The sequence below is a fragment of the Suillus subaureus genome (assembly GCF_016647635.1).
Source record: "Suillus subaureus strain MN1 chromosome Unknown BJ212scaffold_3, whole genome shotgun sequence".
NCBI lineage: Eukaryota > Fungi > Basidiomycota > Agaricomycetes > Boletales > Suillaceae > Suillus > Suillus subaureus.
The window spans coordinates 1260900-1288838 of NW_024538559.1; the positions used below are offsets into that span (position 1 = coordinate 1260900).

Sequence of the window (27939 nt, forward strand, 5' to 3'; positions counted from 1 at the left end):
GTTGGTAGTGTTAGCTTGAGTGCAAGGAGAGCTATACTCTCGTGCAGGGTAATGCGTATTAAGACATGCCCATACAGCTCAGGCGCCTCGAGGCGCCGCATACTGGAACAATATTGCAAGGGTCCAGAGTCTAGATGCCAACGTTGTATCCAGCATCCTATGTTCAGCCGAAATTTGCCTATTTAAGGCTCAAATTTGTGTTTCATTTTTTGCCTACTTATTACGTGAAAGACGCGACATCTTGTTGTCGTACCCCTGTATCCCGTGAACCAAATGCAGGAAACGCACGGGGTCTTGAATTCGGAGCTGGCGGAGAAGGATTTCGAGGTGGTTTGGCCACAGTCAAACGCGCAGGGAAGCGACAGTGACGCAGTAGTCTCCCGAGGCCTACCAATTAGAAGGAAGAGTCGTTTATTCGAAACTATGGTCGAAACCAGCATGTAGAAGCCAAGGTCAAAGAGCTTGTCAAAAGCCAGTCCTGCAATAAGTTAAACCTAAAGACTGGCGCTCTTCCTACTGACACATCAAATACTCAAGCATTGAACGAAGCTACAAAAGACGGATTTAAGAGTAGACGATAGCACAAGAGGGGGTGCGGAGTAAGTATCAAGGAACGGGCCAGGTACACCAACGAGATGAAAGATCAACAGCTTGTACTAGAGACCAGGATGAAAGCCATGCAAGATAAAGCTACACACCAATACGGGCAAAAAATCCTCTGCTCAAGCGGCACCTTCTTCTTCACGGCGTCTGCAGCATTATCGAGTGTCCAGGCTGCCTTCATACAGTCCATGACACCATCCTCCAAATCCCCAAACATATTCTCATAGAAAGCTTCGACGACGTGTTTTGCGAGAACGTCATTGACCGCCCACAGCGTGCCAATGACACTCTTGAAACCGGAAAACTGGAGTCCAGCTGCGAGGTGGATGGCTTCGTCGGGTGTCTCCTCATCGCCAACGGGAGTGTGACATGCTGATAAGAACGCGAATTCAGCCTGCGGAGAATTGTTCTCCATGATGTCAAGCAGTGTGAGAGGTTTGGCTCTCATGGCAAAATATGAATTGTAAGGCTGTTCGTGGTCCTGTTTGCCATGACAGGCAAGGTGCACCCAGGTGTTCTGCTGCAAAGCGTCGAGTGCGCCTGCCTGTGTAGCTTTGTGTCCTGAAACATTAGTGAATTTGACGTTGGAGGGAACGAGTTCATGGACAAGCCCTAGCTCGCTGTCGACAGCGTGAAGCACCGTGCCTTGCCCTGCGCCTGGTCGACTTTGTCCGATCGGCGCGAAGGACGGAGTGACACGCGTCTTCATCGTCTGTCGAGACCCGAAAGTGTGGGGGTGTAAGAGCAGATGTATAAATCCTCCAGGCATTCCTCTGGCCCAGAGCGATCTGTGTTCATTCGGGAGGGGTTAGCTGTATGGAGAGGGATGGACGTGAAGGCTGCCATCGGACACAGCCATATTCGAGATCGACGGCGCAATTTCAGGTCATGCTGGAGGACGTTCACTATGGGTAGCATGATCTCGTCCCATACTATCCGCAAGAGTACTCGCAACTTCTTCCTCGGCTACTCTGGGCGCATGCGAGCCGTGTGCCGTATTGCCGTAGTAAAATCGTTCTTGACCTTCTCCAGATCTGGGAGTGATGCGCGGGAAGTGAACTTGGTGGGGCTCTCCTGACGTCGGGACAATGATGGTGCTGCACAAGTATTTACTGGCAATGAGGATGACAACTGGGCTGCGACACGCTGCCGCTTGCAAGTCTGCATACAATGGCGGAAGTAGAAATCGCGAAAATGCTTGAAGATTACGGATTTCAACCACCACAGCTTCCCACTGCTCCATAAGTTTTATGTACTTGGTTACTGCCCGATCAGCAATAGCTCTGCCGGTGATGGTTGCAGAACTCTGGGTGGCATCGGAAACATGCTTGTTCAGCTCCAAATAGTTGTGCGCCAGTTTCAGATTTGCAGACTCGAGAGGCCAGCGACTATTGCTGGCCACGGCCCTGCTCTACAAGTTCCACTGTGTCGTAGATTGTCACAGCGGATGGCTGCATCTACGGGAGTCATGTTGTCAAATGAGCAACCAGAAGCTCGAAAAATGTTGAGTAAGCCTCGAGTGTGGATCCATGACCATGCTGCCCTGCTGCAATGGCCCAATTATATACCTGAATGATGCGTTCTAAAAATCCTTGAGTGAAGTGACTCGACGCCAGTCTGAAGTTCTCTACAGCGAGCGACAAATCAGCAGGGTCGTGCAGAATCTGGTAACGAGACAAATAGGCCTCCTGCAGCCGCGCGTAGCTGAAAAACCAGACCGGATGCAGTGAAGACAGAGCCGCCAATGGTTCTTGGCAGCGATGAATGGCCTCCTCAACATCTTCATTCTTCCGAGTGTGTGTAAAACAAGAGCAGAGCGTCAAGCTCGAATTGAAAAGAGTTGCATGGTGCTCAGGATCATCAAGCCGCCTTAGCCGAAGGGATTCACGACACAGATCAATGGTCTCGTTAAGATCCATCACCAAAAGGATCATCCCACGACGTTTGAAGTTTCCAATGACCTTTCCATTGCCTAGCATTCGATCGGCCTCATAGGACGCCCTGATTCCACTGATAATGCAGGTGACGCCTGTGATGATCTATAAACCAATGATCAATTCTGGAATTACGCCCTGAAGTTACCATGGACTTTACATAGTCACAGTATCGCCCCACACTGTGATGACTGTAATAGAGCGTGAGGATATGAAATGTAATATGGAGTGACCTACTTTCGAGTCTGATATATTGGATCGCAAACCTACTACGCGCGATAATGGGAAGAAACAGGCGACGAACAACACGCAGCATCGGAAATTGAGAGAGGTTCAGAAGGGGGGGCGGAATGAGTGGGACTGTGGATAGAGAGGGAGAGGAGAAGAGGTTGAGGGTTCAGACCATGCTGCACTGTGTATATTTCCATGTTATCAATCGCAGATCGGCACGATATATAGACGCTGGTATCGGATTGCACTGAGGGCTGAGAATTAATATAACTTATGTCTGCTGTTGAACAAGCCAGCGTCTTCTGGTTTGCCCAGGGAAAGCCTCTGCTAAAGAAGTAGAGAATGTCATGATCAATCTTCGGCCTGAGCGAATTGAAGTGGCTTACCAAGGTTGAAGGGGACACGCGTGTCCGGTAATGGTTGCTGCTCCTGAATTATCACGGACTGGTACCACTCATTCAGTATATGAAGGCAAAATTTAGAATCGAGTGTATTCCCGGAGCTTGGTAATGGCAAATGCGAATGATGCAAACCACTGAAAACAGCATGCACAAAAAATTTGAAAGCTGAATGATGGCATTCTATATGACTCGTCCAACTGAGCTGACAGTGTCATGGGCAGGATCGAGCGTTGTGGAAACACCGGGGATGAATTGTGAGAACATGACAAGTCGGATTCATTGATGCAATATATGTGAGATGGTACTCGAATGCGATACAACGAATAGTAAGTCATCAGGCATTTGATCTGAGTTTGACCAAGATTTAGTTACCTTTACTTGCGAAACTAACACTACAAGAGAAAGACTCGATAAATTACAACAAACTTACAACTTGGGTTGAAGCCAAGATACAATCTGGTAAAAAAGGGTATAGGATATCCAACCTTCACGTATCAAAATAAAACTATACATACTCCAATTGTACTCTAACCTATACTAAGTTATCAATATGTACGTATGGATCGCGCATAATGCACATGAGCTTATAAGAACACAAATCGAGTAATAAAATAGTGATGGGGATGAAAGAAAAGGAGTGACAGAGGCTATGATAGCTCTAGATGGGTGAAGGGCCGACAATAGCCAGGGGTAAAGGCATAGGATAAAAATGTCCCAAGCACTCAACAACCTACTGCCTAGTCGTACTGGGCAGAGGCGGCGAACTCACCCCCGAAAAACTATGCCCCGGTGCACTGAACGCATACCCAGCACCCGACGGTGGAGGCGGAGGCCCAGGAGGCGGCGCATACGCGGCAATACCAGATAAAGGTGACCGCCCAACACCAGATGACAACGGCCGTCCAGCAAGAGACGGAAGGGCAGGCGGATACCCCCCACCAACAACCTCCTCAGCATCCATCTCGCCCTCATCCTCGCCCTCATACGGGTTCCGCATAGGCTCAGCTGCTATCGCGCTCAACCTATAACTCTGGCCCTGCGCGGCGTTAGCCTGCAACTCCCATCCAACAGTGTCCGTGCTCTCTTGGCGGAGAGGCCTGGTTCCTAATGTGGGGGTTGTGTCACCTGAGAATGGGTTCGGGTTTTCCGGTTTCTTAGGTTGGGGCGCATGTATGCGTGGGTCTGGTGCGTAGCCTATGGCGCGGCCTTCGCTGTCCCATTGCTGGTAGGGAGGATCGTAGGGGGCGTCTGAGAAGGAGTTAAGGGGAAGAGTGGTGTCTGAGGTGTTGAATACTGCGGAGGTATTCGAGCCCCCGTTTTGATACAGTGATTCACCCTCGGCGTCCAATTTCGCTTGACTGAGGAAATAATAAAATTTTGATGAGTAGAGACAGAGATGATACTGACCGTGCTTTGCGGCGCTCGTAAACGATTTGTGGTTTGACACGGTTTATTTCTCTGGTGATATACCACATGGCAGCAATGGTGATCAGGACGGTGACGACACCGACGACATCGCTGATGATCTTGTTCTTGGTAGAGGCGGACGCTGAAGGAAGGAATGAGGGTACGGTCGTACATACGGTTAAGAACTTACAGGTGGCATCAGTTTCCAATAAAGTTCCGATGTACACAGTTATGAACTGCTTTGGCATAGACAGGGCTGCTGCCAGCATGAAAACAAAGATGTTCATGCCGCATACTGCAAATAGTGCAGTGGTGACTAGACGCATGTAAGGCAGAGATTGTATGAGAAAATGGAAGAAACACACAGTGAGGCGGGATGGCGCTGTAACGGGCAACCAACGCAATCTTGAAACCGCCCTCACGGACGACCCTTCCCAGAGACGAGTAAATGATACTGCCTTTCTCTATCTTCTCACCGCGAGATGTACAGAGGTACTTGAAGGCGCTGAGGGAAACGGTAAGGCATGAGCAAAACGCAATAGGAAGTAAGACGTACTAAAAGTTTCCTATTTCACCGATGAAAGTGCCAGCTGCCACTATGCCGAAACCAATCCATATGCCCCATACGAGACCACACACGATAGCCAGTATCTCATGGCCAAAGAGCTGATTGGAAGCACGTCAGCGTGATATGAGATGAAGGGTTGATTTGCATACCGGAGGGAATGATATCACAAAGAAAATGGCTATAGGGATTATCCATCCAAACTTCAAGCTGAAAGAAAAGTGAGTGCCGGGATATGACGGGACTGGAAGTAACGTACCTGTGCATCCAGTCGGCTTTTGGTTGGATTGCATGTACGATTTTATCATGATAGAATATGAAGAGGGCACCCACAACGATGGCGAGGGTTAGAGCAATATAAATAACTGCTCGCCGTTAAACCAATGGTTGAAATTGTAGGGAAATGAAGACGCACTGATCCGTTTTTTTGTCCACATCATCTTTTTGTCGAATATGGACTTCCAATTGAAGAATCCCTTCTGATTGAGGGCCTGTATCTCACTGGGAGTTGGACTGGGAGTACGAGATATTCGGCGAGCGTCTTGATGAACATCGTTGGAATACGGTGAAGAATAGGGAGAAGAACTTGGGACGTATTTTGAATAATTATCCATCTTTGTCGTGAAACAGAAAGGAGCGAACGAGCGTGAAAATTCTGTGGCGAGTTGGTCTTTTTGTTGTAGGAGCTGTATCACCGTGACAGTCAAAAGTCAAGCTAACACAGCCGCAACTCCATATTACTCCAGTGCTTGGCTATTACATACACAGCTTCGAGATCTGATAGCCTCCGTCAAAGATGAAACAGGTACTAGTGCTGTAATTCTTGTTGCTCGTTCCTAAGTTTCATCAATCGGTCAACTTCAAGTGTGTTCAGGCTCAGGCTAATGATAGAGTTGGAGCTGCTTCATATAGCGCTCATTCTATCACTCATTAATGTGACGTTTAACGCATGCTGTATTTCATACATGCCCGCAGCAGCATCACAGCCAACTTGGGTTCCCCCATTCGACAACGGTAGCCACACCCCTGAGTGCCAGTAATAACCCGGCTGACGTAGTGATGTTTACATCAAACATTGGGTCCATCAGGCTACTCAAGGGAGCAGGATGCACTGGTTCTTATGCGACCGACCTTATCTATTCGCGAAAATCAGAAACAAGATCAGCTGTTGCTACTTTTGCAATCGAAATGGGCGCATTGATTTCATCACGCCAGTGAGTCCGAAGAGCTCAAGCCGAAACGTGGATCGGCGGCTCTCGTCTCCATCAACAGATTAACAAATCAGGAGCGCACCCACCCGAGAGTCTCCGGGAACCAATGGTAATAATGCGGTGAAGCAAATCGAGACTACTGTCTGCTGCGTGGGATTATCATTCGAGAGGAAATGCACAGTTTTCACTTATTGCTGAATAGCGACACAACAACAACACATATTCATATCGGATCTACTGTGGTGTATACCTTAGGTCTCTGCGCATTGGACCCAATAAGAATTTATTTTATTTTGTTACAAGTTTGTTGCAGCGGCAGCAGCGCAAGTTGAGATGTCGAAAACACAATAGAAATGCACAATTTCGTCACGCTATGTCACGCGCGGCACCGCAGTCAATACACAAGAGTATCTAAAGTCCGACAGCGCTCAAAGCCACACAGTTCAACAACGCCACCCAAATGCAAAGCGGAGACTCAACCAAGCCGACAGCGTGATTTCCTGATTTAACCCGACTGTCACGCTGCACTCATGAATCGTGAATAGCACGCTACGGAGTCGGTCTATTGACATAGAAACACCTAGAGTAGATTCAGAATGGTGTATTTTATATATATTGAAGTTTCTATGTTGATAGATTAATGGGATCTGGGTGGATCTTCATTTTAGTGTCCAAAAATCACTCATTTTGAGTACACTTGCGCAATGTTTCATCTCTGGAAGGCCCGACGGCGTCGATTTTAAATTTATAATATGCTAATACTTGTTTTACAGCTGTTCCGACTGAAATATGTGTCGAGTTGTGGGCTCTGAAGTGCATTGTGCATTACCCATCGATTGTGCATTACGGATCAGGTGATAGTAACACCGTAACATATGACTACATGCATATCCCCTTTTAACTTGCACCACAGCCTGAACTAAAAGTTTATCACACGTGATCGAAGTCTACGCAATCTACGATACCTACAATGAGGCAAGGGCCGCGTGCGTGGAAGCTGCATTTTGTGAGGGCGTGCTCTTAATCGAACACGGAAACGGCCAACTACGCCCTGCATCCTGCCAATTATACCTACTGCCGAGTTCCTTTCGCATCAATGGGGTCTTAACCTCTCCAAGCATTCTACGAGTCCCTTCCCGCCACTCCACGACTCCTTCGAAAGCAAAGACGCCAACGAATTCGGTGCACACGAGTATATGAAAACCGTCGTGCAAAACGCAAGAGGTAACAAGTTGACTATTACATCCATTTTCACTTCGGACCGAACTCCGGGACGTACATATCCTCTCTGTCATCATATTCATGATCATGATCATGGTCTACGACTGTTTCCTCAGCCTAGACAGACCCACGGAATACCTTGCATATCTCGTCGATCCCAGATTCCCAAAATGATCCGACATGCGCGCGAGAGTGGAGGTGAGAGTCGCGTTTTTGATGAACACGTGGATGAATGATCAGATCGATCATATATACCCAGTTCTGTTGTCTGAGCATATTAAAGTCAGGAGTCAGTATCGTTCTAGTAATGAGAAAGGGAAAGACAGTCGGTTCTCCATTTTGACTAGCGTGCTCATTGCTTGCTCATCTCCAGCTTTCGGAACAATGTCCCACCGCCGATCCCACCCCCGACCAAACACGCACCTGGACAGTCCCGAACGACTACCACAACAAAGCAGCTGTTATGTGCACTGGCAATTCAGTGTGGTGACTACCTGCTCGTTTTTGTCGGTGCAGCTTGTGGATCGTGATTGGTGGTTATCAGCGTGTACTCCTCCCCTGTATTTCGCTCGAGTTGATGCTTCTAACATATTTCCCTGGATGAGAATCTAATCAAATAACCGTAATCCATTGATTAGCATCAGGCCATTTTTACAGAGGACTCGACAAGAATATGATACAAGAGTAGGGTTGATCCACAGTCTAAAGACCGTGCTTTCGTGCAAGGGGAAAATATCAAGGACCGCTAAACAAAGTTGTGAATGAGAGGATAATACTTTGAGAATAAGAGTACTCGCAGACTGAGATTGTACTCATTGCCGCATTCAATGAGGAAACCAACAATACCGATCCAGTGGTCGAGCTTCTCTTGTGTGAGCTGAAGCTCGATAACACATTCGGGAGGTGAAAGCCTTCACACGACCTCCAGTTGTTCCTTGCACGACAGCGGTCTCGAAGCGGCGTGAGATCATCGGCGGTTTGCTTCGTCACAAGGCCGAAGGGTTAAGCATACTAACCAGTCCAGTCTCTCGTACAAACGGTCGGCGGTATGAGGGGAAATATTGAACCAACGAATTTGACTTCGTTGCCTACGGCATGAGAGCGTTCAGAAAGCCGCAACACCGTGCAACTGTAATCAGAGATAGCAGTGGTTTGGATTTTCTTGATGGCAACAGTGGAGGTGGAGACCATTTCGTCCAAAGGGTGTTCTGGCTCAAAGCCGCGAGCACGAAGAACGTATAAGGAACACTCGTTCTTGGGTGCTTGAGAATTTGGATAGTGAGCATCTCAAACAAACTGAAGTACTATTCGCCTTCGCACTTGGCTCTGATGAGAAGCGTACATGAAAATTCTGCAATGATGACATCAATAGATGTACTGCTTCGCTCAGAAGCTCCTCATAGAGACATGGATCATCTCCATCTGACTGATGGGAACGGTGAAGTTGAGGAAGCGTGATCATTTTCACACATATATCACGGAGAGCACAATGCGTAGCAAACAGCCCTATGGAAGCATCTCCCCTTTGTGGACGTCGAAGGTGTGAGTATAAAAAACAACGAGCCTCTCAATCTCCTGCTCGGGTGAACGATCAGGAGCGGCAGTGGAGAAGCAGTGCGTGATATTCTCGACAGTCTGCAAAGTGCGTCTTCAGCTCTGGAATGGATCATGAACATGTGAACAATCACAGTGAGACTTACAACACTGAACTGTTCTGAATAATGCCAACATCACTGATGCGGTACCAACGATAAAGCTACAGGACATGGCCTCCACATCATTGTGGCAGTGAACGAATATTATGGTACCGTGCACTTGTAGTTCGTGCTCTCTCCGTCCCTGCGGATCGTCTTGCCGTCGGGGTCGACGATGCGCGTCTTGCAGCCATGCACAGGGTAGCCCAAGTCGGGGTGTTGTGGTCCATCGGATAATAGATACGTACAGTACTAAGATAAATCGATTGAACGGGTTCAAAATAAGTCAAATATACTGCTCACCAGGTCCCAATCATTAGCAAAGTAAAACGGCATAGGAAACTTTGAGGATATTCGCGGGCTTCCTAAGAACAACGACGAGAGTGAGCAGTCTTCGAATCATCCCAAAGAAACCATCGCAAAGCGGAAATGGTTTAGGTTCTGCAGGCTGAACCTGAAGAATAACACGAGAAAGCAATGCTCTACGAGGACCCGAAGTCAGAAGACTAGGAAAGAGCGCAAGCAACTATTTTGACACAGCTGAAAATGCCACGGCACGACCGCTCCGTATGAGCCGTCGGAGATGACATTGATTCCGAGTTTTCAACTGAGCAATGCGAACACCTCTGTAGTCTTTCTCTGCATCCATACGATCAAAGATGGGTGAACATGAAGTTTTGACACCAGCCTGAGTTCCCATCAACCCATCCCTCGTTCGGCCATACTGTCACCATCAACCTACGACGAACACAAGTATATCATCGCCACAAATCTCATTCTTCTAGGGACGTTCGAAGCTCTCAAAGATGCTTGTGACTACGCTATAGCCAAGATCAGAACCGAATCATGGCCCCACCGGCGTACCATCGGAGGACAGTTCCCTCCTTTCGACGATAGCAACCCAGATTCATGGGACGTTCAACACATCATCCATCCCGACCTTGGGGAGCCCGTGGTACACTTCCAATGTGCTCATTGATGTTTCGAAGGAGTTGTTGCAATGTGACGAAGACGGGTATGTGTATTGCTTGCCTGATACTTTGCTTGACGTTGATGTCGAATCCGATGTCCAAGTTATCCAGAGGGTCTAATCACATCACAGGAGAGCATACAGTACAAACAAGAGGAACTACAAGACAGTATATAGAGAGACGATTTCCCTCCCCACTATCTGTGGGAGTGGGGGATTCTAAGTACAGTTCAATAATCATCGACGCAAGACAAGATCTAATTGGAATGTGCCCCTCTTTTAAGCCCCTACAGCCCACGAGCTTCGAGACGACCGCGGAAGGTCTTCTGGAACTGCGGGACGTGCTCAAGGTCCATGAGTGTATGGTGTTCCCCAGGCACATCGGTGTATTCTACCTCGCCACGGCTGAAGCCAGACCATGGCTTGAGTTGGTTGTTGAGCCAGTCAATCTTGGTACCGGCAAAGGGAATGGCATAAAAAACGTCAAGTGCGGCTGAGGAGTAGGTATGTGAGCAAGCGGTTTTGAAGTCAGAAAGTGAACGGATTTACAAACTGAGCCTGATGGGTTGTAGTCTAGTCCGCAATCGATGAGAGACCCAGCTAGGTCCACCCATTTATCAAGCTTCTCGAGTGTCAGCTGGAGCTCGACAATTCGTTCAGGAGGCGCCATCTTCCACACAAACTCGAGCTGTTCCCGCTTCGTGAGCGGTCTCAGGGGAGGAGCCAGATCATCAGCGTCATGTTTCGACACGAGTCCAAGGAAGGACGACAAGTGGAGCATGCCGGATGTCCAATCAATCTCGTTCATGCGAGGGGCGATATGAGGGGGGATGTTGACGAGACCCACAAACTTCACTTCATCGCCCATGGCCTCGAGCCGCTTTGCAACTTCAAATGCGACAACACCGCCGTAACTGTAGCCTGCAATGGCGTATGGTCCCGTTGCCTGAGTCTTCTTGACTGCTGCGGCATAACAGGTAACCATCTCGTCCATGGAGGTGAAGTAGGGGTGTCCAGCATCGAAGCCACGAGCACGGAAAGCATAGAAGGGACGCTCATTATGGAAGTATTTGGCAAGATTGACGAAAATGAGAACCTCTCCGATACCAGGGTGAACGAAGAAAATTGGCGTTTTATTTCCACTGAGTTGGAGGGGAACGATGGGGTCGTACTCCTCAGTTTGGGTGCCTTTGGAGAGCAAGGAATTGATGTAGTTCGCCAGGCTCGAGAGAACGGGGTGCTTGAGGATTTGAATGGCAGAGATGTCAGGCAGGCCGAAGTATTCCTCTCCTTCGCGCTTGAGGCTGGAGATTATATGTCAGTGAAAATCGTTTAAAGGTGGAAACAGAAATACTTACCGAATAGCATCAATAGAAGTACCGCCGATCTCGAAGAAGTTGTCGCTCGCCGACACCTCGCTGTCCGCGAGGTTGAAGATGCCGGCAAATATCTTGGCAAGCGCCTTTTCCGTCTCAGTGGACGGGGCGACAAAGGAAACACTTCGTGCCTGACTGAGAAGTTCCTCGGCGCGCACGATGTGCTTCGCAAGCTGACCTTGCTTGAAGAGACTGATCAGATGCGCACGAGATAGTTTACCGAGAGTGGTCTTTTCCATTTGGTTCACAGGGATGGGTATGATGAGCTGGGGTGGCAGGGTAATCATCTTTACAGAGATATCCCGCAGGGCCCGGTGCGTGGCGAAGAGCTTGGCAGAAGCATCTGCTCCATCGAGGTCGAAAGTCGGCGAGTAGAAAATAATGAAGCTTTCGGTCTCCTGGCCAGGAGCGCGGTAGGGAGCAGCAGCGAGGAACGAGTATGTGACCCCGTCAATGGTCTGCAGGTAGGTTTCGAGTTCAGGGATACCATATGAGACACCATGGACGATGAGGGTATCCTTGATACGACCGCTAAGGCGCATGACACCGTTCTCGATGATGCCAACGTCGCCGGTGCGATACCAGCCGCCTTCAACGAAGCTGGAGGACGTAGCCTCGACGTTGTTGTAGTAGCGTACAAAGACCATCGGTCCGCGAACCTGCAGTTCGCCATTCTCCCCGTTGGGGCGCAAGGTGACGCCATCTGCGGGGTCAACGATACGCATCTCGCAACCATTGACGGGGCGTCCGAGATCAAGGAACTCGTGAGCAGGCTCGGTTGCGAGTACATCCACAGGATTGTAAATGCATCCAGCACTAAAAAACCCATCAAATATCTGTACCTATGTGGCACAATCAGCCTTACCAAGTTTCTGTCATTCCAAACCCAGGGGATATCAAAAAGGACACCGAGTTTTTGCTAAACTTTTTCATCATGGCAGCGAACGCTTGCGCGGTCTTGGAAACAAGAGCTTCGCCTCCGCTGTTGATCTGCTTGATTGAGGATAGGTCGAAACATCCATAGAGGTCGGTGCGCTTCTCCAGATCACGAGTCAGCTTGGAGAGCAGGAAATTCGGGGCAAATGCCAAATCGATGGACTAAAAATAGAATGATGGTAAGAGACACATTAAGCTATGGTTGGGTTTTGACATGCCTTTTCATCGATCAGACGGAGCAGCCGAAGGGGATCAGCAAGAATAGCAGATGCGTGCACGTGGAGTTGCGAAGCACCATATAACAGAGGTGTGATGTGCATTTCCAACGATCCTGCAACGTGATCGAATCCTACCCCTGAATGTCACGATCAATTAAAGACTAAAAGTTTAAACCGCGTGCGTCTTACAGTTCAAGACTCGAGATTCAGAAGTCAGGCCGTAGCTTTGACCTTTGGCACGACATGCAGCAAGGATCGTACGGTGTGTGTGCACGACCACTTTTGAGAATCCAGTTGACCCTGAGGTCAGGAACAGGATCGCCTCGTCGTCCGGCTTAGCCTCGTAGGCAACCCAGTCAGCTGCGACAGTAAATTTCTCCGCCGATGCTTTTAACTCGGAGAGCAGGTGAACATCCAGACCAGAAATGGTGCTAATATGCTCAGCCCCTAGCTCGCTGGTCAACCAAGTAGCAGACCCAAATAAGTTCTTGATGTGGGCGACATGGCCTTCCTTGTGTGCCTGTTGCGCGCTAAGCGCAGGCTGCAAGCAGGGCAGATAGCCAGCCAGCAGACACGCCCATACTGCAGCCATATTGTCTTCGTGCTCCGTTAGGTACACGACGACGACTGAGCCTGTGGGTTTGCCCCACTCTAGCATGGCACGTGCAAGGTTGCGAACATATTGGTTGAACGCGCTGAAGGTCTTCGTCTGGATGGAGGAGTCATGTGCCGAGGAGGTTATAAAACCCAGCTCGTGCAACGGATAGCGGTCGACAGCTTGAGCAATGACATCATGAAGAGTATTGGGTTCAAGCGGAGAGACAACGGATGTCTTGAGATTTCTACTAACGAATTCAGTGTCTGTGGTAGGGGCGATTGCGATGGGTGCCATTGCGAAATGTCTAGGTTCTCAGACGGTATGAGGGTGGTACTCGAAGATACTGAGTGCGGATCTCCTTAGAGGCCCGAGCTTATATACTGTGAAGTCAGAACTCGCGATTATGGAGTAGCACTGCAGAATAATGTACTAGTATTGAAATGGTTAAGTTACGGAGTGAGCTGCACCACTCTAGATCACCGGGTAGGGCTACTGTAGAGTTACGATCATTCATCACTGGAAACCAATCATCATGATACGACTACTTATCATTGGGTCGAATCCGTTCAAGTTTTCCTCATTATTAATGTTGTAATCATTTCAACGATAGGGGGATGCTGTTGCTTCAAGTTCTACCGCCCACTGGATGTTGATTACTGATATGGACTTCAAGTTGTCCCTCCGGTGAGCCTTTGGTTATTCCCGTAAACCGTCGTCTGATAAAGGAAACTCTGCAACATGTACTTCACCACAGTTAGTCACTGCCCCTAGCATTATAGTGTTGTGGCGGAGTACACACCTGTCAGTTATACGACGTGACAGCGCAGTCTGCGCTGATATGAATCTAAAAGTGTTAGAAGAAATTTCACAATGGGTATGGATGTTGCTCGAGTACTCACCTTTTTCTCTTCATCTCCACCATCCACGTTGAGTCAATCTACTGCGCCGCTCGCCATATTCTCGTCTACGGTACGTTTCCCCGGGCCGCCAACTTCCAGCACTAGGTCACTTGTGATTCTTTCCGTACATTCTACATTAACAAATATGCCGACCATCACGCCTCGATTGAAATCGCGCCCTAAACTCTCGATTACATTATACTAGTTATTTTGGTTTTCACTCCATTTGGCACTTTCATTTCGCCTTGATTTGCTTTTGGTAGTAAGAAAATAAAGTGCAAAAGGCAAGAAGTCAGCTAGTCTAAACTTATCGCGATAAAATCTGAATGCACATTAAGGAATATAAGGCTGGAAAAGGAATCGAGATGCGCTCCGGGATTGGACCGCAGCTGTTCGCACTGGAGTAGGAACCACTATCTTCCTTCTTTAAGGTCTGGCTAGGGGAGACTAACATGGGAGGTTTAATTTGCACCACGGCAGCAACTATCATGAGTCACCGGCCATGCTGAAAGTAAGTCAGGCGGTGACCAGCTGAAGACCCTATCAGTGGAGGTAAGGTCCTCATAATGGAACAACCGATTACCCCGGATCTTTAGATTTATGACCAGCGCCTTTTCGTCCTCGGGAACATCGATCAAGAACTTCCCGAAAATGGAAATTTCATTGTGTCAACGATCGCGCAAGTGACAATGCACCGACTTGCCCCTATAAAGCTTCTTCGACAATCACGTGCCATAACGTTAAGGCTTTACCATGAGAAGACTTCAAGTGTTTCGAGTCTAGCACCAAATTGCGAGTCTGGAGCTGCATGCTGACATTTTCTTATCTGTTCACCGATTTATTGCTGTGCAACTCGCCGTCCATCAAGAAATTAATCTAATGTATTTTGTAATACTGTTTGCCCCCATGTACTAATGTACTGCTCCGATTGATAGCTCGCAGATAAAAATGCAATACGCACGACTATACTGACGATCATGTGCACCTAATCTTATTGTGTCTAAGCATTTGCGTGTGGTTAGGCAGAATTTCTTTAGAAATGAAAGAAGAAAGTGTCCTCACACAATCCGCAGCACGGTTAACGACGAAATTCTCTTAGGGGACCAATTCAGGCGTTGAGTTACACTACTGGCATAACATGTCAGGATATACCGCTGTGCCTCGAAAGGCACAAATTTGCAGGTGGCAATTTCGTATCAGCGTAACAAATCGATATAAGTGAACCTGGACTTGACTAGATAAAGACGATACTTACTTATTTGGAGACCAACACAGGACGTGTGGCTAATCTTAGAACACCGTCTGCAATACTCTCATCGGCCGAACCTCTCTTATTTAGAAATCGGGTGTGCAACAGCCTAGCAAGTGCACGTCAGAGAAGATAGCTAGTCCACTTGGGAATAACACAGCGGAAATCAAACTGAAAAAGAGGGTCCCCGAGTAGATTGGTCAGCGGATAGCTCTGGCGTTGGTGGCCAAAAATAGATAGAAACTGTCAATTCTAAATCGCGGACGGTTAAGGTAGATTTAGAGTTTATAGGAGGAACGTTATTCAACCTCCTTCGGGTTAACTGGTCTGTTTTCCTCTATTCGAAGGTTATGGAATTGGACGTAATCATCCTGCAGCCTGATATGTTCGATTTAATCACCTCGAAAATATTTGTGCAGTCTCCATGCCAGTCTTACAATTTTGAAATCCTTCCAGAAGGGCACTAGTAGCTGCGCCACAGGAGTAATGCTCAGTACTTCGGCTCCTCAATGTTCCCAACTCCCCAAAGCTCCCGAAAACAAGGACGAATGACAAGACCTCGAAAACCTCGTCAGCTGCAAATTTCGATAACTTACCCAAGTAATACGAACGGAGGCGGTACGAACGGGATAACTTTCTGGCGATCACCAGCGCGAACGTAAACAGCAACTACGAGGCGCCACCTGAACCTACAACTTGAGTTGTTCATTTCCCATCACTTTCCTTGTCCAGAATACCCGCCATCCTCATCTAACTCCCAGGTCAACTTGTTTTATTGCCCTCCATCGCACCAAACGGGCCCACTTGTCCGTCACGCGTCACCCCCTGCTGCCCTCGTCCTTCAGTTGTTGAAGGCGCGCTTTTAGCACCCATATCCCGGGTCCCCGTATGACCACCATTGTCCTTCTCCGCCAAAGTCCGTCTTCCCTTCGTTCAAAATCATCCTACATTATGCCGCTGACAACGCCGTCACGGAGTTATTCAACTAGATCGATTTTACGGCCTCATCCGCATTTACCAGGCCTGCAGGTATGGAGAGTTGTACAGCTTGTATCTTATCATCAACAGGTATTCCAAATCACGAGCCTGCGCCGGTACCATCGCCATCCTCTGCCACACCCACGAGCGTCGCTTTCCAGATAAAAAATGAGGCAGCCACTACAGGACAACTTTCTCGCACTCATGAATGGCAACTCGAACGGCAACGACGACGTGTTGTCCATTTCGGGATCCTTCGTCGAAGTCGGACGAGCTTAGAACATAGAGACATGTCTCCTCAGTCTGTTTGGAAATAAAATTTATTAATGTTGTGTTTGTTGTGATCAAAATTTTCTTAAATCACCTTACATCTTATGTGGATTAATAAGTAAAATAAGCACTCCAACGTTTTCCTGGTGACTAGACGAAGACAGGAACTGGTGGAGGACCTCTGGAGGTCACTCTGGTATGGGGGGTGCTGGTGAGGTTTCGAGGTGTGGAGCGCCGGGTTTCGTGCGGTTGCGGTTGAGCCCAGCGTGTGGCGCAGGATGGCGCGGGTTGGAGGTTAGGTGTGGTAGACGGAGGGAGACTGCAAGGTTAGGAGTAGCGGGCGTCAGCAACCGCGCAATAGCAAGGTGCTTAACCTTATATATGAGCAGAAAATACTTTACTAGGTGGTGCTAAAGGTCTTGACCCCTGCTGTAAGTAAGGTAACGCATGTACCTTGTTTTCGGGAGCGGGAGGTAACAGGGCACCTATGACTAGGAATGCTGCGCCGCTGTCGTATTACTGCTATCATGATATAAGTAAATACAATTTACCTGTCCAAACACAACGAACGAAAATGAAGCAGAAGTGTACCATAGCTCGCCGCAAAATCAGATGAAAAGCCACGCACGAAAATTCGACCAGACAGAAAGACACCGCACGAAAGTTCCATGCAAGGAATCAAACCTTGCTGGCTCAGGCAGAGTTGGCGAAGCTCATGACAAGGGCTGACGCGGGTCGGGTTTAAGGGCTACGTCTGGTTGAAGGATCTGGTTGGTTCATGATTCGGAACAAAATCTGGTCCATGGCTCAGTATAGGGTCTGTGTTAGCAAGGAAATCTTTATATGAAATACGCAGAGCAGCCGCAACAACCACTCCATACAGCATCCAGAGACGACGCACGAACGGGAGACAGGGAAACGGACGTTAATAAAGGGAGAAAACGTGCAAACAAAGCCTCATCAGGTGTAACACCCAGCCCGCCGGCACGCAAGTGACAGGAATGCGATAGAATGGAACTAACAGATTCTGGACAGGTACACTTCTTTGGGACAAAGTTTGCAGTAAGTTAGTGAACTGCCTCTATGATGTCGGGCGTGGGCAAATCAGAGAGTGGTCATCGGAAAAGATAAGCCACACAGGATCATCACTGACCACGGTGACACAGAGCGCTAAATTCGGCCATTAAATGATGAGGGTCCGCAGAACAGGGAAGAGAAATGCACCTTTCAAAAGACAGGAGGGAAAGGAAACATGGGGACTTAGTCAGGCATCAAATAGATGCACGCACGTGAAAGACCTGGCGGGTAAAGGCGTTCGACCGGTGTGCGTCATGCGACATCAAGCTCAGGACACAAGATGCTACAAGACGGTTATAGTATGTGGTACAAGCTCTGCGTGAATGACTAGGAGTAAAATTTGGATGGGGCACGATTGAGGTAGTCAGATCAAGTCGTGCAGAGGAAAGTAGAGAGAAGGCAATTTTGGTGCTCGACAAAGCCCTCCTCCACTAACGTGGGAGTCAGGGATCCGTAGTCAGAAGAACTTCCGGCAGGCGGCACGATCGCTCCGTACGAGCCGTTGACGACCTTTCATTTGACATTGAATCTTCCATTGAACCATGTGGACACCTCTGACAGTCAGTCACAAATAAGTAGTTATCTCGTCTTGAACATGAACGCTAGTTTCCATTAAGCATTCCCTCGTCCCACTCATGACTGCCGCCATTAACAAAGCTCTATACGACGAACAAGGGTACATCATCGTCCCAAATCTCATTCCTCCAGAGAAGCTCGAGGCCCTCAAAGAGGCTTGCGAGCATGCTATAGCTAAGACCAGAACCGGATCATGGCCTCACCGGCGCACCGTCGGAAGACAGTTCCCGCCTTTCGACGATAGCAATCCAGATTCATGGGGCGTTCAACACCTCATGCATCCTGACCTTGAGGAGCCCGCGTTTGCAGAGTGGTATACCTCAGATGCGCTTATCAATGTTGCGAAGGAGTTATTGCAATGCAATGAAGATGAGCTGCAGATGGGTGCGTGTGTTGCTTGCCTGATAGGTTGTTTGACGTTGATGCATTTGCAGAGCTTTTTAACCTGTTGATCAACCCATTAGAGCACGATTTTGCCCTTCGATGGCATCGTGATGATGTACGAGAAAACGCGACTGCTGAGGAAGAAGTCATTGCTCTTGAACGCTGGACGCATGGAGTGAGTGCTCACAGTTGATGATTTGTGTGCTCTAAATGACTTCCAGGTCCAATGGAATACGCGAGTACTCTCCAACGTTGACTTGTTGATGATTTATCTGAGTCATGAACAGCGCTTTGTACGAGGACTCGTGTCTCTACCTCGTCCCGAAGACCCATAAACTACCGAGAACGGAGCTTCAGAGAGCTCAGTCAATGACACAAGCACCACCTGCGAGCCCTTTAGACATGCCGGGAGCGATTCAAGTCACCTTGCAACGTCAGTTCACGAAAGTTTATTTCCTCGCTAAGTGTGTCTCACCGAGCTGAAATACCAAGCTGGCGAGTCGGTGTTCTATAATAACAATATATTACACTGCGGAGCATACAACTCGAAACAGCGCCGCGCGACGCTTCATGGGTGCATGGGCGACACACGTGGTGGATCGACAAGAGCTAAAAATGTCCTCCAGCATGGACTGTTGTGGATGACGGAGGACCGCTTCCGTGATCGGTTGAATGAGAGAGGGAAGAAGATGCTTCAGGCTCTCGTTGATATGAAGGAAGGTGTTAAAGGTGATCTTGGATATTCTCAGGTGAATTAGATGTAGGAAAGATGTTTTATGAATTGAAGTTAAACTTACAATGTATCTGAGCTGTTGATCGGTTTTGAGAATGCTGACGCTGTTGGTACTCGCTTGAGCAAACAATCGAGTATGTTTGTGACGTAGCCATTCCTCTGCAGTCAGAAGGAAAGTCGCACCATCTGCTGAAGCTGGGCCTTCAAGCTTCAAGCTTCAAGGTAGACTTGCAGTGCTCATTGACGCCGGCACTATATTTACCGGCGCTCAGTTAGGCAGTTTTTACCACAATGTCATAAGAAATCGCGTACAACATCATCGTTGAAATCACCTACAAGGATGGTGTAATGCCGGGGGTCAGCGTTTGAACGAGGCCCTTGCTCCTTGAACTTCGACAAGGGGAAATGTTTGAGATGTGCGTACCCCATCAAGAAGTTGAACCAGTGAAATCCAATCGTTATCGTATATGAAATCCAACATTTTTATGATTGCGTGTGAGGTAGTGGAGATATGTGAGAGGTAGAATAGCTTGTAACATAGACATGCAAGTACTATGAGAGGGAGAAAAGAAGAGGCTCGCGGGGCCAGGTGAAAATGCGATGGTGACGTGCCTGTGATGCGGCGAACGTGATGCAGCACTGTTACAAATCCTAGGGTACAGATCATGTTCAACTTGAAATTTGAAACAGCTTTGTAGTAAAGGCCGCGTATGTTAGGGAGAGTTAAAGGGGGAGAGACGAGACGAAATGCTGCTGAAGGTTGGCTTAGTAGAAACGGACAGATTTCGTGTGCGCGATGTAGGTAGTTGTGAAGTACGCGAACGAGACCAATTGAGCGATGTAGAAAGATTAGTAGTTGATCATGAAAGTGAAGCTTTCGTGGTCGTGGGGAGAGTCTGGCTCTGCCAGACTGCGCTTGTGCGCGTGGTCTGCGAGTAGCACTCAGAGTCCGGGTTATTGGAGGTTGAAAAATGAGATTTTTGAAAGAACCGGACGCAGAGGGGACAGACCCTCAGAGCGTGTTGTGATTAAGTCTCGAGGTGCGGGATGGAGGAGACCGTAGAGAAGAAGAAAAGAAAACCAAACCAGCACACGCTAGCGTATCGAGAGAGAAAGGGAGGCGGGTGGGTGACTAAAAATCAGAGCCGAGTGCCAGAAGGTGGTGGTACGAGGCGAAAAGATTCAAAGGACGTCGGCGCAGAAGCACGCACTTATCTATGCTCGTTCATGAACCTGATGCCATGGAAGTACTATGTAGCCTGAGTGCAGGAAGTGTCAAAAGGAAATCACACGTGGCTTAACAAAGCCGTGGATCAACTGATAGTGAGGTGCCACTGAGGTCGCACTCACATGTTGATCGTCCACCATCTTATGTCGCTCGAAATGCATAATTCCAAACACTTTGAATCCTCATTAAGCAAAGACCACCTGGTACGCCACTACGTTATTGTCGGATGGCGCAAGGAGAGATCCTTGTTAATGTTGATATTAACAGTTCGCAGGCCAGGCGCAGATAATTCAAGTTGGACACATTGCCCGTTGTTGTTAACTCTGCTCTTGAGACGCTGTATAGTTTATTTCCGTCTCCTTACATCATCGTCTCATGTGGACGCAAGTGATATATTTGGACAGTACAATACATCATACCGTTCAGGTAAGGAAATTGTTCTTGATCATCATCGGAACATGAAGAAAGAGCCTACGCCGCAAGTCTTATTTGGAACATGTTTTCCGCGCGCCCCCCATGATCTAAACCGAAAACCGCACTTTGCTTCGAACAAGGGCTTCTGATCACGACAATAGTTGCTACGATCAATCAAGATTCTCACTCAAGGAACCAATATCCAGACTGATCGCTATGAAAGTGCTGGATGGTACTATGTCTGCACAAACTCCATGCGCCCCATCCAGATATGACCGTAGTCACAAATGATCCCGCGTTCTTACCGTTTATCGGTAATGCCAGTCTTGTTAGCTATTTTGCAGGTCAGCAAGTAGGATGAAGATGGTGTCGTCTCGCTATCACTGACTGGTTTTGCAGTTGTATCTTCTGCCGCGATAGTATACGATTGGGGTGAGCGAAATAATACTTTCCGATGGTATCATTAATATTTACATGATATTCAAGCATTATCATTCGGACAAGAGGTAAGTTGATGTCATCGGCGCAGCCGTCTCACTGAGAATGTTTTAACAGTTCGAACTGGTCTGGGTAAGCAATGTCCTATATCGGAAACAAACTGGATATTAATGGAGCTGGCTTGGGGCAGATGCAGCCCTGGTCCTTCATGACCGCTCTGTATATTTGTGTACGTTATGTTATTAACGCAGTTGTCATGTTGTACTGAGTCAACTCCAACATATGCTAGGTGCGCTACATTGGAATACTATATTCTGTGTAAGTTGTTGAGTTGAGGCTAACAAGTCATCATTGCATTGTACTAATAAGTTATCTCACAATTAGGATCATCATACTATGCATGTATCCCCAAATATATCGTGCTTGTTTATTCTAACTGACGGCATGTAGGGTATCTCCCAGTCTCGATAACAGACGTAGTACGTATTCCGTACCGACCCTTCCATTCCCATTCATCTACTAACTGCACTCCCACACAGGAGTGAGTGATATTCCAGCCGGCTTATTATGTTAAACATAACGACTACAACAGCTGTAAGTTCATTTGAAGCATCAAATCCATCGACGCGCATCAGTAAATTGGTTTTCAGGTCTTATTCTTTACTTCATATGGACATGGACGCCTGTCGTCGTCAATGCTATGCTGGGCGGTGAGTTCACCTGCGGTACCTTACTGATACTGACTTGACTGAAATAACACGCAGTCATCATCATGATTCGGATACACGCCATGTATCAACGATCCAAAAAGATACTTGTCTTTCTTGTTGTAGCCTTGCTGGCTTCCACGATCGCCTCCGGCGTTATCACGGTAATGGCAAACATCGGTATTTTAGTGGGTAAGTTTTGATTATTGATGAAACTCTCAAGCACACAAGACTCATGGACAAATACCAGAGGAATTCATCATTTCTGGCTACCACGTATGTCTTTCCGACAATAACACAGACCAGATGAATCTGGGCTTCGAGCGTTTCATATCCACCGCTATATGGGAGATCCTCGCCTTCGTTCTTACAGTCTGGGTCGTCATAAAACATTTGCGTGAGCTACAACAATCTCCGACGGGATCGACCGTTAGGGACTGTTTTACGGTGTTAACTAAAAGTCACGCATTTTACTTCGTAGCGTGAGTTTGGTTGTTTGGATGTTATTATCTTCTTTCGCTGAAGTTCCGCATGTATTAGCTTTGCTACTGTAGCTTGCCTCAGCCTAGGCATACTGTCTCCAAATATCATGGCGCGCCAACCTGCGACCCAGCATCTGTGTATATCCGCTCATCATCATTTCTACAGTATTCATTGTCTGTGGGAAATGCCCTTTATTCCGCTGTCCTCCAAATAGCCCAGGTCTTGCAGATGTTTATATTAGGACCGCGTCTAATCCTCAGCATTCGCGAATATCACGCTAAGCTCGTGGCCAGGTCTGACGAGGGAACAGGCATGACACCCATTCACTTCCGGGCTGGTGGCAGTGCGTTGACTGGCGAGATGCGTTGACAGGCAGATATGTCCAACACAGGAAAGTACCCAAATGATCAACCATGGTACTGTACAGGGAGTATGTAGATTTTATTAGTTTTGTTGCGGTATTTATTTAGTGTTCTGGAGTGATTTAGAGGGTGGAATTAGGTCTGGGAAAACGACTGTCATGCTGTATTACGCTACCTGTGACAAGAAATCTCACCTACTAGCTGATACACGGAGGTTGATGTGACAGCTAGGACTGTCGGGCTATATAAGTTCAGCTTTCAAATCTGTGATTTTGAAGCTCAATCCTCAAAGATTTCTCAGTGCTTTACGATAATATATCACATCACCATATAGTAAAATACAGGGATATGAAGGTACTACGTAGAATGCATCACCATGATTCATGTATGTATACATTCAAATCAGCTCGATGGATCAGCACGCAGACATGAACCGACATCTCTGAAAATAAATAAACTGAGACTTACTTTCCGTTCTTTTTCAGCCTGGAAGGGATGTAAGACACAGTTTTGTGTGGTGTACATATCAAAGGTTAAGTTCGAAAGACAAACTACTTCCAAGCGTGCGCTCGGAAGTCGGAAGTTTGCGAGGCCAGGTAACGGAAAACGAGGGAGAAATGATGCCCAGTACCGTCACATCAGGAAGATAGAGACCAGTGACCCGTGGTGATGGTTAGATCCTTGAATGATCAGATGGAACGTACACCAGGTTTGCCTTTTTGTGCGGTTGCGTTGGCCCGTCACGGTGTGGACACGTCTGATTTGCTGGTATTAAGGAAAGCGCTACAAGTCGTGATATTCGGCCTGTAAAGAAGCGAATCGAATCACAAAGATGTGCGTGTGCTGTGAATAAACGACTCAACGAACCTCATTGATTGCCAGCCTGAGAACGAGCGTCTTAAAGGCATCGATTATATCAGCGCTCTGGATGGCCAAGAAGTGCATCCTATTCTGATTCGTGAGCTCTACCACATAGTTTGTGTTCTCCACTTGCTTGAAGCGAGAAAGAGTGCTTTGGTTGGGAGTGGGCCAACTTGCTGACGACTGTCGAAACATGGCGCCCTGTTACGGATCCAGGCGAAATCCTGTGAAATACTTGGAGAAGATAAGTCCATCGCGCAGGTTTTCGAATAAGTTGCATGGAGCTGGCTCGACGCCGAGTGGGTGAGCCATGGAGTGCCTGTGCATAAGTCTTCTACAGTGCCAAAATCCTTAGCTTCTTATTCGCTGAGATATTCAAGGGCGATCCATGTGTTGGAGGCTTGCGAGGAAGGCGAGGAAAGAAGGTGGACAGCTGTCAGCGTACGTTCTTGTTTCCAGGTTGGCCAAAGTTTTTGCTTCAGAGGGGGGCCGAGATGCGCTGCATGAAATGTGAAATGATTTTGTTCCACAGATCAGCGCGCTCGTCGCTGGAGCGAATCGAGACTTTTCAGAAAGCTTGACAAGTCGTTTTCACCCTCGGACACACTCACAAAGCTCTGTACACACAAATTCACTCTGAAAAGCTTGATTTACATCCTTCACATACTTTCTACCCTCGAGTTCTGGATCACTCTTGTGCAACGTCTGCACATATGTGCTACTTATGCCTTTTGGATCATCCAGGAAATCAACTGAGGAATTGGAATTTTGAACATTCTATGCTGCAACAACATCGTGCCGTTGTTGGGTACAGTGACAAGATTTGGACGGTTTATTTAGCCTTACATTAATCAGATCTCGTCTCTATCTATCTGTATTTCCTCCGACGCCGACAAATCTGACCTTGTGTTCCAATACCTTCCAGCATTGCAGGAGCTGACCATGCGCGCATACAATCATTCTAAAATGCTGCGAATTGCACGATCTGTCCCGAAACTATCATCTACTATGTGCAGTCTGAGGGGGATATGTCCAGTGCTCGCCCTCAAGGACATTTCTGCTTTCCCTCCTTTACTGGCACATGAAGGCAATAAATAAACTGAATACAGCGCCACACTTGCTTCGTCTCAACTCCTCGTTAACGATCCGTGCAGGTGTCACTCAGCATATGCAAGTCATCGATCCATTCATGCACATCAAACTTCGATCCTTACGCGTTGCTCATGACCTTGGGAACCCGACACATTTATCTGTGCCGTTCTCTGCTCTGGCATTCTCCAATTTACATGTTACTCATAACCCTGGGAACATGAGACAAATGTCTAGCCTATTCAATGCTCTATCACTCCTTAATTTATGTGTGCTGGGGTGGCGCCGGGCTGAAGCTCGCTATGTAGGGTCGAACATGCGCACCCCGTTCGATGCTCTCCCTCGATTTACATCAACTTCAAGCTTGCTATGTACCATTTTGGCCTCACGCGCAGCTGAAGGCAGTTGCTGATACGGTCAAAATGTCCCCTGGATGTCTAGTTCCCAGGCCTGGAGTGATGACGACAGATGAGCAGCAGGCGGAATGCTTTGCCCTTATCCTTTCCCTTACTAGTAAGGACCTTCTAGTACGTTACTACGTTATCATCTGATGGCGCAAGGTTTCTGACTAAAAAATCAACACCATGCAATAATTGATGGGTAAGTAGCTCACTGTCTTGTGTCAGGTTCCAGATGCGGCCGACCACCGGAGAGATCCTTGTTGGTATTAACAGGCCAGGCGCTGATGATTGAGCACACTGCCCGTTCTTATCTCTGCTCTTGAGACGCCGGTGTAGTTCATTTCCGTCTCCTTACATCATCATCTCATGGGCTCAAGCAATATATTTGAACAGTACAATACACATCACACTATTCAGGTAAGTAAAATTTTGTTGATGATCAGAGCGTGAAGAAAGAGCTCATGCTGTAGGCCCGCATCCTATCAACAGCAGTGTGGTCGTGTGATGAAGCTCCGCATGATCGATGCTACTCATGCGACATCAAGCCAGTCGGGAGCTAGCAGTTGGAATACCTTTGACAGATTCCACCGAGGAGTTGTAAGTATTATCAGTGTCCAGTTGGTAGACGTCCATTGTGCATTGGGTGGGCACATTAGCTATGTATAACCTTACATTTGAAGGTGCCTTTTTGATATAATCTTGATGAATTGCCCTCCTAAGCATAACCTTGCGAAAATTAAAGTGTGGTACGTTGCTATGTTGTGATTGGATGGTGCAACAAAATGATAATCAATATGCTTCGGTGCGTTGAAGACGCCATTGACCTAGCTACTCCCAGCTGCTTGAATTTAAATACCTTTTGACAGCGTTACCGTCAGTTTGCTCTCTGATGAAGCTCTGGCAGTAGTTTGTCTACACGGTTAGGTTTATGATTAGGTGACCGCCGATGAAACTGACGCAAAACTGCATTGGATTTGGAACATCATTTGTTTCACCGACTGATTTTCAGCGCCTTCAAATATTTCGCACGATTCATTAAAATCTAAAAATCTAAAAATCTGGCATGCACACAGTTTGTTTCGATCGATCACGAGTGCTTCTGATCATGGAACTGCTTCCCCGTTCTAATTATTTCATTGACAACAGTTGCTGTGGTCAATCAAGATTCTCACTCGAGAAACTGATATCTAGACACTATAAAAGTGCTGGATGGTGGTATGTCTGCACAAACTCCGTACGCCCCATCCAGATATGACCATAGTCTTAAATGATCCCGCTTGGTTGCCGTTTATCGGTGATATTCATGTTTTGAGCTATTTTTCAGGTCCGTAGAGAGCAAGTGGGATGAAGATGGTGACGTCTCACTATCACTGACTTGTTTTGCAGTTGTATTTTTTGCCGTGGTGGTATACGATTGGGGTGAGCGAAATAATACTTTCCGAGGGTATCATTAATATTTATACGGTATTCAAGCGTTAACATTTGGACAAGAGGTAAGTTGATTTCATCTGCGCAACTGTTTCACTAAGAATATTTTAACAGTTCGAACTTGTCTGGGTAAGCAAGGCCCTGTATCAGAAGCAAACTGGATAATGCGGTTGACTCGGGATAGATGCAATGCTGGTCCTCCATGACCGTTCTTTATATTTGTGTAAGTTATGTCATGGATGTAGTTGGCATGTTGTACTGAGTCGATTTCAACCTATGCTAGGCGCGCTACTTTGGAATACTGTATACTTTGTAAGTTTGCAAGGTTAACAAGTCGACACTGCACTGTACTGATAAGCCATATCTTACAATTAGGATCGAAATGCTATGTATGTATCCCCCCATGATATATACTGTGTTGGTTTCATCTAACCGGTGGCGTGTAGCGGGTATCCCAGTCTTGATGACAGACGTAGTGGGTGTTCTGCGCCAATGGTTGTCGTTCCTATTCAATTACTAACTGTGCTCCTACACAGGAGTGAGTGATATTTTCAGCTGCCTTGTCATGTTGAACATAATGACTGCAACAGCTGTAAGTTCATTTGAAGCATCGAGTCCATCAATGCAAATCAGTAACCCGGGTTTTCAGGCCTTATCTTTTACTTCATAATGAAATGGACGCCTGTTGTCATCAATGCTATGCTGGGCGGTGAGCTCGCCTACGGTAACTTACTGATACTGACTTGACTGAAATAACACGTAGTCATCATCATGATTCGGATACACGCCATGTACCAACGATCTCAAAAGATGATCATCTTTCTCGCTGTAGTCTTGCTGGCTTCCGTGATCATCTCCGGGGTTATCACGGTGATGGCAAACATCGGTGTTTCAGCGAGTAAGCCCTAACTATTGATGAAACCCTCAAGCACATTAGTAATGCTCATAAAAAAATACCAGGGGAATTCGTCGTTGATGGCTATCATTTGTGTCTTTC

At 47.4% G+C, this 27939-nt stretch overlaps 9 protein-coding genes across 9 annotated transcripts; 3 read left to right on the top strand and 6 right to left on the bottom strand.

The window, feature by feature from the left end:
• Positions 1-224: 224 nt before the first annotated feature.
• BJ212DRAFT_1322033 (uncharacterized protein) lies at positions 225-500 on the top strand. The gene has a single exon (XM_041334440.1). The coding sequence runs from the start codon at positions 274-276 to the stop codon at positions 442-444; it is 171 nt and encodes a 56-aa protein (XP_041198434.1). The 5' UTR covers positions 225-273; the 3' UTR covers positions 445-500.
• Positions 501-739: 239 nt separating this feature from the next.
• On the bottom strand, positions 740-1159 carry BJ212DRAFT_1247548 (CHAT domain-containing protein; the record flags this gene model as incomplete). The annotated part of the gene is made up of 1 exon (XM_041329677.1): positions 740-1159. A coding segment is annotated over one exon (420 nt), but the record flags the coding sequence as incomplete, so codon positions are not given.
• Positions 906-1550, bottom strand: BJ212DRAFT_1322035 (uncharacterized protein; the record flags this gene model as incomplete). The annotated part of the gene is made up of 1 exon (XM_041334441.1): positions 906-1550. A coding segment is annotated over one exon (225 nt), but the record flags the coding sequence as incomplete, so codon positions are not given.
• A 280-nt stretch (positions 1551-1830) lies between these two features.
• Positions 1831-2794, bottom strand: BJ212DRAFT_543576 (uncharacterized protein). Its single transcript, XM_041343457.1, has 2 exons — positions 2775-2794; positions 1831-2728 (listed from the first exon to the last, which is right to left on the bottom strand). The coding sequence occupies exon 2, from the start codon at positions 2580-2582 to the stop codon at positions 2070-2072; it is 513 nt and encodes a 170-aa protein (XP_041198437.1). The 5' UTR covers positions 2583-2728; positions 2775-2794; the 3' UTR covers positions 1831-2069.
• A 1105-nt stretch (positions 2795-3899) lies between these two features.
• Positions 3900-5763, bottom strand: BJ212DRAFT_1524126 (uncharacterized protein; the record flags this gene model as incomplete). Its single annotated transcript, XM_041341718.1, has 8 exons — positions 5557-5763; positions 5401-5506; positions 5294-5351; positions 5133-5242; positions 4942-5081; positions 4767-4892; positions 4577-4718; positions 3900-4527 (listed from the first exon to the last, which is right to left on the bottom strand). The coding sequence occupies exons 1-8, from the start codon at positions 5753-5755 to the stop codon at positions 3900-3902; spliced, it is 1509 nt and encodes a 502-aa protein (XP_041198438.1). The 5' UTR covers positions 5756-5763.
• Positions 5764-10245: 4482 nt separating this feature from the next.
• BJ212DRAFT_543676 (atromentin synthetase) lies at positions 10246-13810 on the bottom strand. The gene is made up of 6 exons (XM_041343458.1): positions 12957-13810; positions 12768-12904; positions 12479-12711; positions 11596-12429; positions 10787-11541; positions 10246-10730 (listed from the first exon to the last, which is right to left on the bottom strand). The coding sequence occupies exons 1-6, from the start codon at positions 13657-13659 to the stop codon at positions 10525-10527; spliced, it is 2868 nt and encodes a 955-aa protein (XP_041198439.1). The 5' UTR covers positions 13660-13810; the 3' UTR covers positions 10246-10524.
• Positions 13811-18344: 4534 nt separating this feature from the next.
• BJ212DRAFT_1322069 (uncharacterized protein) lies at positions 18345-19595 on the top strand. The gene is made up of 5 exons (XM_041334442.1): positions 18345-18798; positions 18849-18973; positions 19020-19033; positions 19086-19231; positions 19291-19595. Exons 1-5 carry the CDS (start codon positions 18474-18476, stop codon positions 19554-19556), a joined length of 876 nt encoding a protein of 291 aa, XP_041198440.1. The 5' UTR covers positions 18345-18473; the 3' UTR covers positions 19557-19595.
• A 3819-nt stretch (positions 19596-23414) lies between these two features.
• Positions 23415-24219, bottom strand: BJ212DRAFT_1295826 (uncharacterized protein; the record flags this gene model as incomplete). Its single annotated transcript, XM_041332361.1, has 4 exons — positions 23415-23466; positions 23632-23649; positions 23868-23920; positions 24031-24219. 4 exons carry the CDS (start codon positions 24217-24219, stop codon positions 23415-23417), a joined length of 312 nt encoding a protein of 103 aa, XP_041198441.1.
• A 1080-nt stretch (positions 24220-25299) lies between these two features.
• Positions 25300-26438, top strand: BJ212DRAFT_1584792 (uncharacterized protein; the record flags this gene model as incomplete). The annotated part of the gene is made up of 6 exons (XM_041342344.1): positions 25300-25640; positions 25740-25777; positions 25908-25931; positions 25985-26111; positions 26235-26260; positions 26381-26438. Exons 1-6 carry the CDS (start codon positions 25446-25448, stop codon positions 26436-26438), a joined length of 468 nt encoding a protein of 155 aa, XP_041198442.1. The 5' UTR covers positions 25300-25445.
• Positions 26439-27939: the final 1501 nt, after the last annotated feature.

Coding starts and splice junctions, on each gene's coding strand:
- BJ212DRAFT_543676 (XM_041343458.1), bottom strand. CDS start 13,659: ATGGCACCCATCGCAATCGCCCCTACCACAGACACTGAATTCGTTAGT. Junction 12,712..12,767: donor TCCGTCTGATCGATGAAAAG/GCATGTCAAAAC, acceptor TTCTATTTTTAG/TCCATCGATTTGGCATTTGC. Junction 11,542..11,595: donor ACTTCTATTGATGCTATTCG/GTAAGTATTTCT, acceptor TATAATCTCCAG/CCTCAAGCGCGAAGGAGAGG.
- BJ212DRAFT_1322033 (XM_041334440.1), top strand. CDS start 274: ATGCAGGAAACGCACGGGGTCTTGAATTCGGAGCTGGCGGAGAAGGAT.
- BJ212DRAFT_543576 (XM_041343457.1), bottom strand. CDS start 2,582: ATGCTAGGCAATGGAAAGGTCATTGGAAACTTCAAACGTCGTGGGATG.
- BJ212DRAFT_1322069 (XM_041334442.1), top strand. CDS start 18,474: ATGACTGCCGCCATTAACAAAGCTCTATACGACGAACAAGGGTACATC. Junction 18,799..18,848: donor TGAAGATGAGCTGCAGATGG/GTGCGTGTGTTG, acceptor ATGCATTTGCAG/AGCTTTTTAACCTGTTGATC. Junction 19,232..19,290: donor GATTCAAGTCACCTTGCAAC/GTCAGTTCACGA, acceptor TGAAATACCAAG/CTGGCGAGTCGGTGTTCTAT.